Source organism: Brachyistius frenatus, unplaced genomic scaffold, assembly GCF_029030835.1.
Source record: "Brachyistius frenatus isolate BFR_SWC_R1_liver_20210118 unplaced genomic scaffold, ASM2903083v1 Contig_50, whole genome shotgun sequence".
Lineage (NCBI taxonomy): Eukaryota > Metazoa > Chordata > Actinopteri > Embiotocidae > Brachyistius > Brachyistius frenatus.
This window is the reverse complement of record NW_027210649.1, coordinates 530,152-540,101: the sequence shown is the minus strand read 5'-3', so window position 1 is coordinate 540,101 and position 9,950 is coordinate 530,152. Positions and strand designations below refer to the sequence as shown.

Sequence of the window (9,950 nt, the reverse complement as noted above, 5' to 3'; positions counted from 1 at the left end):
TTTATTTTTTTAAATCGCTTTTTGTTCATTTAATACTGCAATTTACCTTTTCATCTTTTTTTTTTGTTGTCTATTTGTCTAAACACTTATGCGGCAAGTGGCCGTTACAGTAATAGACACATGTCATACGTATGTGTATAAAATGTCCATTGGTTACCGTGGTTTTATTTTGAAAACAGGTAACCGGAAGTGATTTATTTTCGTCGTCTTGACACCGGCGCGGTGCTCTTCACTCATTGGCTCGCGGCGAAATTTGAAATGCAATGCGCTCACTGTAGTTGCGGCTGCGGAAGGATGTGGACAAAGGGCAAAGAAGCTGGTCGCTAAAATCTCCCCCTCACCCCCCCAAAAAAGAAATAGGGGAAGAAAACAAAAAAAAAACAAAAAAAAAAGGATTTCTCCGGGTAGGTGAGTAACTCTTGTTTACCAACACGCGAGATAAAACAAAAAGTGTACGGTGGCAGCTTAAGGTGAGCGCCAACGTAACTGCCGTGTTGTTTTACTGTGTACATTTAAGTTCGCGTTACGTCCGTGTTACACGAGGCAGCGAAACAAAGAAAGGAGACTTAACACGTATGTAAATTACACCCGTTTGTACAGCTGAGCAATTTTAACTCATTGTTTGTCTTAACTTTAAGCGTTAATAAGCAACCATACACCAGTACGAATGTTTACTGTGTTAGAGCCATAACAGCTGTAATCCTGTGACTTAAATTGAGTTACAGTATGATGTGTTTGTTTTTTTTCTTTTTCTTTTCAGAGGGTCTTGAACTGTAGGATACCATGGAGACCGCGGTGCTGAACCTCCAGAGTTTATATGATAACATGAGGACACAGGTTTACCATCTCAACGAGAACATTGAACCCAGTGAGTAGCTCAAAGGTCTTGATTTTAATCTTCACCGATCATGTGTTTTAGCGTCCCGTGCAGCTTCATGAGTCGCCGTTTGCGTCCTCTTTCCCAGACTTCATTCAGATGGCACAAAACTTTGACAACTGCCGTCGCAAGTGGCTGAGCGCTGAGCAGGACCTGGGTTCCTGCAAAGAGATGCTCACCAAAAAAGAGATGGAGAGGGGAGCCTTGGAGGTCAAACTCAAACACGCCCGCAACCAAGTGGACGTGGAGATCCGGCGCAGACAGAAAGCTGAGGCCGACTGCGAGAAATTGGTATGTTAAATAAAATTCCAACTCTCGTTTGTTGTCAATAAACCCGATTCACCAGATTGTAGAATGTCCCCTGCCTTTTTTATTTTTATTATTTTTTTTTTACAGTCCTTAATGTTACGAGAAACATCCACCCCTGAGCTAATAAGGCAGGCCCGCTTGGTTCTTTTTTTGGTCTTTTACCAGATTCAACCATTTTAACGTCGAGCTCGCCTCCCCACGTACTGAAGTTTAGTACCACCCTAGACGACGGTGACTGGTTAAAGGAACACAAACAAACCAAAGCATTTATTCCCCCTCTAGCAGAATGATATATGGATGCAGTCAGACCGTTCTCCAGTGCCAAGTGAAACTACTCGTGGACGTTGCTTTAGACCACTTGAGGTTTTTTTTTCCACATAGCTTCCACTCATGCTCTGCTTTTTATTTCTATTGTGCAGGACCGTCAAATCCAGTTGATCCGGGACCTGTTGACCAGCGAGGGATCCTCTAACAGCATCCAGCTGAGTGCAGAACAGCGCTCAGCTCTGGCCTTCCTGAACACGAACTGTCAGGCAGCAACCAACCTGAATACCAGCCGAAGGTAAGAAATGCGCAAATACAAGATGGTATCGCTTATATTATGTGCTTCCTGTTTTGGACCAGTGTGTTAGTACACGTGGGAACATCTGACTCAACATTATCACATGAATTACCCACTCTGACCCTCTTTCGCGTCACTCTAAACTGTTGGCTGTGTTTCTACTTTGATTTTTTTTTTTTTTTTTTAAACAGGCAAAATGCCAAATTAAACTGCTTACTAAAATATTTTGGGTGGAGCAAATGAATTATCTCCACAGAGGGCTGCAATGTTGACTGACTTAACATTTGTTTCCTGTGGCCCCTGACAGACTGATGACGATAGACGAGTCTGCCTCCATCTTGTCAGATATCAGCTATGACAAAACCGATGACTCTCTTGTAAGCACTTCTCTTTTCTGAATCATCCAGCTTCATTATTAACACTAATGAATTCGTAAAAAATAACTTCCTCTAATTTAAAAATCTGATTCTGACGTGCTTTCATCTCGACAGGATTGGGACTCCTCCACGGTGAGGCCTGGGCATCTGAAGAAACTCAAAAAAAGGGTACGTTGCGTACACGCGCACTTCTTTTCTTCAAGAAGTGGAAAATGTCTCTCGTGTCACCGGACGTGTTCAATAGCCGTGATGTCGTCTGTCTTGATTTCAGCGCTCCTCAAGAAATCATGTCGATGGTCCTCCGATGGCCTCCAAAAGGTCTCGATCAACAGGCAGAGCTTTAGAGAGGGTACTTTTCTTTTCTTTTCTTTTCTGTCTCATTCTGGATTTTGTTAACACTTATAAGATGTGTAGTTATTCTACATTGTCTAAAACCACGTAAAATAAAAGTATTTTAAATATGGCAGCTATTCTGGTTGAGGTGAGGTTTGGTTGCATCCAGGTCTTCAGGCTCAGTATTGGGTGTTGACGTTGTTTGGTTGTATGTGCTTATCCTGATCGGTTTTGTTGACCGTGAAAGGGAAATGAGACCCTTGTGACGAAGACCACAGTGACCGTCCCTGCGAACGGAGGACCCGTTGAGGCAGTTTCTACCATTGAGTCCGTTCCTTACTGGACCCGCAGCAGGAGAAAGACGGGTGAGATTTCTTTCATGGTGCAATATGTACTTTATCTGCAGGCATTTTAAAAGTCTTTACTTTAGTTTCCAACAGAGACTTGAGAAAATGTTGAAAATAATTTAATTTACAGGGGCCTGTCCTCTTGCTGGCAATATTCATATATTTAAAAAAAAAAAAAAAAAAGAATAAAGTTGTATACTAAAAGGGGAGTTGTGCACTTTTATAGGCTGTTCAGTCCTTCTTTTTTTTTTGTTGAGTCATGGTCGGCATCATCAGACTTATAGTCGCCACCGCTCTTCACTACACCAGTTAAGATGCTCACATTTTTCTCTGTTTAACTCATCTATTCTTTAGCTTACTTGAGTGCATAATCAGGAATAATTATTTTATACTGTTGAGAAGTACATGATAAATCTGATATGATCATTTTCCTACTTTGGCTCTCATCCTTGAAACAAGTCTGAAACTGAATTCTCTGTGGTTGCTAAACGCCTTCAATTTAATTCCATGAGCCTTACAAAAACATTGTCTTCAGACATGGCTTAATCAATTCAGGGTAATATAAACATCTCAAACGATCCTGTTGACTCCCATTTAGCGAACTTTGTTTCTCTCAGAGAAGTGAAATAATCGGCCGTAACTCCGCTAACGAGATGAGAACGAAGTCTCTGTTGTGATTCAAGCAAAACAAAACGCCGAAACACAATTCAATGAAAAGCGATTGCCTTGATTGTTTCTTAAACTTTAAAGTGCAGACGTAGTGATTCGACGGTGTGTTTTCTCATAACTGCGGAGTATTGATGGTAAATAACAAACAGTAACTCATTTTCCAACTACTGCTGCTCAGCTGCGATGGAGTGGGACTCTGAATCTGTCAAGTCTGAGGATCTCTTCAAGCAGCCTGGCAACCCTGAGCCAGCGATGCCAGCGGAGCCCAGCACTCCGCAGAGCAAAGGAGGTGTCCGTCTTCACGAGTTCGTCTCCAAAACCGTAAGAGGGACATTTATGTGAAAGAGCAGAATTGACTTAATTTAATAGAAAAGCACACGTTTGGCAGTTATACCATGAGGCTGTTGCAATCTGCTCTTAAATCATGGCGATTTATTTGGCTTTTCTGGACTTTTCTGGCACCATATTGAAAGCGCTGCTCGCTCATTTGCAGCCATATTTATTAAGAGCATTTAATGAAGAGTGAGTCCTAGTTTAGCTGCGTGTTTACACAGTTTTACAGCCTCCCGTCCTGTATTTAATAGGTCATTAAGCCGGAGTCCTGCGTGCCCTGTGGGAAGAGGATCAAGTTTGGCAAGATTTCACTGAAGTGCCGGGACTGCAGGGTGGTCTCGCACCTCGAATGTCGAGAGCGCTGCCCTCTGCCGTGCATCCCCAACCTGGGAGGCACGCCAGTCAAAATCGGAGCGGTATGTGGATGTTTTCGGGGCTTTCTCGGTCGACGAGCAGGCACGTGCACGTGTTTATACCCAGTCAAAGTTACTCACATTTGACCTCATTTTCCATTTGTTTCCAGGGTGTGCTCGCAGACTACGTCCCAGACACGTCCCCCATGATCCCCTCACTCGTGGTCCACTGCATCAGTGAGATTGAGCAGAGGGGCCTGCATGAGGTGAGCAAAGTTTTCCCCTCCTAGTATTCTGCAGAAGTGTGAAGGAAAGCAAAGCCTCGCCATCCCAGTAGATATTTTTACTGTCTTCCCCTTAAGCCAAGAGGGAGAGCTGTAACTAAGATTTTACAATGTGTTCCTGGGAGATTAAATTCGTAATTGGGCTGTGGAGGGGCTCCAAATCTGTTGATTGCGGTATGACTGAGCTGCTGTCTCTTCCGTCTGTTTAATGTTTTTGCTCCTTTCTCATTTTCCTTCATGGCAAATCTTTCTGCAGTTATCATGAAATGTTAGCTTTTTCCCATCTGACACAAATGTGTCCCGCCTGCTGTTGCTTTTGTTTTAGTCGTGCTTTATCTTTATGGCTCTAAAATGGACCAAAATTGACTCTTCAGATTTTGTTGTTTGCATCGTAGTGATGTGAAAGTGTGATTCGAGCTTCTCTGACCAAAGTCAATTGACAGAACGTAAACTACTTTGTCATATTTTGGAAAAGAAATGTCACATTTTTGCTGCTTGTAGAGTCTGAAACTGGAAAATGCGATTGCTCCTTTTCTGCCTTTTTACAATATGCCGTTGGTAAAGAGATGACAGGAAATAAGGGAGAGAGATCCAACAAAGGTTCCATTCAAAAAATGGGATGTTGGTTTTAAGGGAGGCATCTTAACCCTGAAGCCATGAAAGGAGGTCTTATGCGAATTTCACTACGGTTCCCACAGTTCAGAGAACTTCAGCGAATTTTTAAAGCTCTTTTCCAGACAGGGAAAGTCAAGGGATTTGATCATTGGATAACCAGGGAATTTTGTTTGCATGTTTAAATTTTGGCTCCCATTTATCTACCCCAGCCGAAAATGGGCAACGCAGAAAGTCGAACAACCATTCATGCTTACATTCACACCTTCGGACAATTTATAATCTGCAGTAAATACTAAATGATTGGGTGGTGTTTTTTTTGTAAGGCTGGACTGTACCGTCTGTCCGGATCCGATCGCACAGTGAAGGAGCTGAAGGAGAAGTTTCTCCGCAACAGAACGGTTCCCGTGCTCAGCAAGGTGGACGACATTAACGCCATCACTGGACTCCTCAAGGACTTCCTGAGGAACCTCAAGGAGCCGCTTCTCACCTTCCGCCTCAACCGTCCCTTCATGGAGGCAGCCGGTAAGTGTGTGTGTGTGTGTGTGTGTGTGTGTGTGTGTGTGTGTGTGTGTGTGTGTGTGTGTGTGTGTGTGTGTGTGTGTGTGTGTGTGAGAGAGATACTGGTCGGATGTGGAGGGCTCCACCGCAAAAGTTAGTACGCATTAGTAAAAAATTTATAGCGGAACTTGAAATAACTGCATCAGCGTAACGAGCAGAAATGTATCCAAACAACCATTAAGTGGAGCTTTCATAAGTGCTTCTGCTGTGTTTTTTGCAATTTGTTCCACTGAGTAATGGAAACCTCTGGTGGGAAGTTGCCTGAAACCAAAAAAAAAAAAAAAAAAAGAGAGAAAGATTGATCTTTGTCTGTTATTTGTTTTTTTTGTATTTGTTTGTTGCTGGAGTCAGATACATTTCCTTTGACGTTGCTAATAAATCCACCCGACACCCTCTTTCTTGTTCTCTGCTGATACAACTATTTTCTTTGTTCTCCTTCAGAGGTTTCCGATGACGACAACAGCATAGCTCTGATGTACCAAACCATTGGCGACCTGCCGCGGGCCAACAGAGACACACTGGCTTTCTTAGTTCTTCACCTCCAGAGGTTGACAGCTATTGTCTCATTGAATATGATACTAATAAACCTCATTGAGCTTTGATGCCGTGCAAATTTCTGCTACAAATTCAGTGTGGGGATACGCTGATATTTCCATGGTCTCTGTGTAATTGACGGTTGCTGGTTCCTCTCAATTTAATTGGGTTAAATTGCTTTAGGAAAAAAAAGTGCTAAGAATTTTTATGAGCAGCTTAACTGAATCTAATTTCCAGATTTTTGGCAGGAACATTTTTTTTTTTCTTAAAAATTCAGTCATGAGTTCTTTAACTTAAAATATACATTTAGATTGTGTGTATTTGACTTCAAAGAAACACAATTGAATCTTATCAAATCTTTCAGAGTTGCCGACAGTTTGGACACGAGGATGAACATCAGTAACTTGGCCCGTGTTTTCGGTCCGACTATCGTGGGTCATGCAGTTCTCAACCCGGAACCCATGACAATCCTGCAGGACACCAAACGGCAGCCGAAGGTAGGCCTGAAGTCTCTCGTATGCACCGATCCAAGAACTCTGTGGGCAGCAAACACTCGTTGAGCAGCTACCTCCAACGGGAACACTAAAGAAGAGCAACTGTAGAGTCCGTTTTAAAGCAAACTAACTCACATTTTAATATAGAAGTCAGACGATAATTAGACTTTTTCCATCATGCTATTTGCAACTGCAGTTGTACGTTATGCTGAGAACAGTAAAAGGTCAAAGGAGTTCATGTAAAAGTCAGAGGGTGTTCAGGGTGTCACCTTCTGGTTTCTTTTCTTCCTGCAAGATTTAAAACTTTTCAACAGTCAAGAAAAAGCCAACCTAACATGTTTGTGACAAACACAGTCGGCTCTTTTTAATGCCTGTTTGCTGCAGCCATCAACAAAATATGTAATTTTGTAGAGACTGGCCAACGCCGATATGAGGAAGTACAAAGATTTGAATGTCCGTATATCAGAAGTTTTGGTTATCGAATACTTTTGCCAAAGCTATGTAATGATGAAGGGAGGATATTTACCAGTTTAATGTTACATTTTATTGTTCAAAATAACATCACTGCACTGAAATAGTGAACTTCACTGGGAATGTAATAATTATATATATATTTAAAAAAAAAAAACTATAGAAGAATTTCAAATTCATCCCAAACGTCTTTTTTCTGCATCATTTTCTGTAAAAGTAAGTTTGCATTTTGGCATATACCAGACAACATCTACACTATATATATATTAGTGATAAGCTAATATCCAATTTTGCTGGAGAAATGCAAAGATTTAGAAGAGTTGGATCTCCAACCAATCTTAAAGATTGCGAATGTAAGTCTCAAAAATCGATTCCGTCCAAATTTAGACGCATTCCTGTGATCAATCAGAATCAAGTTACGAGACTGAGCTCCCGCAGCAGTTGAAGGCCTCCGAAACTCTCTTTTCTATGTAATACTACACACCAGAAAATTATCATAACACCACGCACTGTGAGTAATTGCCCCGCGTCTTGCTCGAGGCAACTGTAGCCGGCGTCGCGCTGGTGGAGGGACGGAGGGAGGATGAGGCAACACGCTGAAATGAGCCTCATCCCTTGTCTGTTCAGGTCGTGGAGCGTCTGCTGTCTCTGCCGGCGGATTACTGGGGCCAGTTTGTGATGGCGCAGACGGAGCAGCCCAACTTGGAGCATTTGATCATCGAGAACGCAAACTGCTACGCCACCCCTGAGAGAGGTACGGGTTCACGGAAGTCTCTTTGTTGTCGTGTTGCTGCCGCCGCCGCCGCCGCGGTGATTGTACAAGTGTAGGCACACGGGAGGCTGAGGTGGTAATGTTGACTGTTTGTGGTGTTGCAGCCAGCATCCTGGGACCTCTGACCACTCCAGAGCACCAGTTCAATAAAACGCCGTCCTCCAGCTCCCTGTCTCAGCGCATGAAGTCCACCCTGACGCCCAGGTAAACACACAATGATCCTATCGTCAATCTCACAGTTAAGGGACGCTGGAAAGTGTTATTTCTTTTTCCTCTCTCCCAGATTTACACAAGAACACTAACTCCTTTGAACATCTTTCATAGAACTTAATCTACTGTGATATCTCATTATCCTCCGTTGACTCTGTTTTACCGACTACGACTCCTAATTAATAACTCATTACGTGCTCTGTTTGTTGCAGATTTGGGAGCAAGAGCAAATCAGCAGTCGGATTTTCTCGCCAAGGAAAGTTCTTTGCATCGCCGCTCCTCAAATAACCCGAAGCAGCTCCACCTGAATCTTTTATTCAGATGCAATAACAAGCAACACATTCATGCTTTAACATTTGATAGGAGCTGTGAATCCATCTTTTAGTCCCCCCCCCCGCTTAGTTTAAATCATATTTCACAGTGCTAAGAGTTGCATTTTGATGATTTTACACGCTTGTTAAAGGGTAATTTTTTTTTTTTTCTAACCAAACAGTAGGTTTTCCTATCTATGCATGCTAGTGTGTATTTAGAGTTGCTGCTTTTACTAAATGCTTAAACGTGTTATTCTAATTTCAGATGATAACACGAGAATGTGCCGTATATTTTTGAGAAGTGTGCCCCTAGATGAAAATATGTACTGTGTACGCTTTATTGTGACCTGCTCTCTAATTGTAATCATTTCGTTTGAAGAGTTTTTCAGCTCATGTGTCACTCAGAGGTTGAAGAACTGATTTCATGGCATTCCATGGCATTTCATTGTAGGTTGTAATTGAATGTGTGGCTGCTTGTGACGTGATCTTTTTATTTTGATCTTTGTACCTGATTTCTATTTGAGTTGGACTGTCTTTATTCCCAGGTGATTTGTGATGTAGATGTTTTGAATCGTACGTGCCTTTTTCGTTTAAACTTAAGCTACAAACGGTAGTTATAAGACCTCGAGGAAGACCTTTCTTATCGGCACTCATCATCAGCAAACTTGGCCAGATGTGGAATTTATTTTTGTAAATGTCATTGATCTCTTCAGAGAGGAAACAAAGCTGCCAGTGATCATCAGCAGGAACGTCGTCACAGGCTGTGATCTTTGCTTTCTTGGTTCATTTCAACTCCTCCCGTGTTTATTGCTGTGTAATATTTGTACTGTGGGAGGTCGCTCATGAGCGATCCCGTGCAAAAGGCAATTACTTTGTATTGTTAGCCAGTTCAGTTACTGAGGCATTATTTGATTACCTATTCACACACATTTTTTTTTTACACAAATACGCTCTCTAAAATTCATGTAACTTATAAAGTCCGTTTTTAACATTTACAGAAAAATGTCTCCTGTCCTTTCTGTGAAATGCTTTTTAATTTTCTGAAGGTTATTACTCAGCTGAGTCGCAAACGTCGATGCCATTTTCATGTAATAGGAAGGTGGACATGGGAAAGAATTCCTCCAGCCATTGATTTGATTTTTATTGCATTAAAGAATAGTCTTTTGCTAATGCAAGACACCCTTATTTGGTTTTCAGCCACTGCTCAAATCAAATATTTTGGCGCTTTCGGAAAGATCTATGGTTCCAATCATAATTCCGATTTGTGGATTTGAAACTTGGAAGATGTATGCCGTTATGGATACGAGACAAAACGAGCATCGATCAGTGTATGTTTGTTTACATCTTGAATGTTTGAGGTCACGTGGGACTGAGATGTGAATGGGTCTTTAACGGTTTGGGACGGGATGTAACAACATTGTACGTGTCTGTACACACAGCCTCCTCTGCTTTTGTATTCTGACTCCCTCACTGTCCTTTAAAGCCACCAGTTTTAAAGGCTCATTCACAACTGGACTCATGAGTCTAACATCTCGATGACT

At 42.1% G+C, this 9,950-nt stretch overlaps 1 protein-coding gene across 1 annotated transcript; it reads left to right on the top strand.

Moving 5' to 3' along the window:
- Positions 1–395: 395 nt before the first annotated feature.
- On the top strand, positions 396–9,399 carry racgap1 (Rac GTPase activating protein 1). The gene is made up of 17 exons (XM_069704201.1): positions 396–408; positions 761–868; positions 966–1,168; positions 1,606–1,748; positions 2,056–2,125; positions 2,240–2,293; positions 2,397–2,474; positions 2,706–2,823; positions 3,653–3,795; positions 4,059–4,223; positions 4,331–4,426; positions 5,383–5,581; positions 6,059–6,164; positions 6,516–6,648; positions 7,744–7,870; positions 7,993–8,092; positions 8,311–9,399. The coding sequence occupies exons 2-17, from the start codon at positions 784–786 to the stop codon at positions 8,384–8,386; spliced, it is 1,896 nt and encodes a 631-aa protein (XP_069560302.1). The 5' UTR covers positions 396–408; positions 761–783; the 3' UTR covers positions 8,387–9,399.
- The last annotated feature ends 551 nt before the right edge of the window (positions 9,400–9,950 follow it).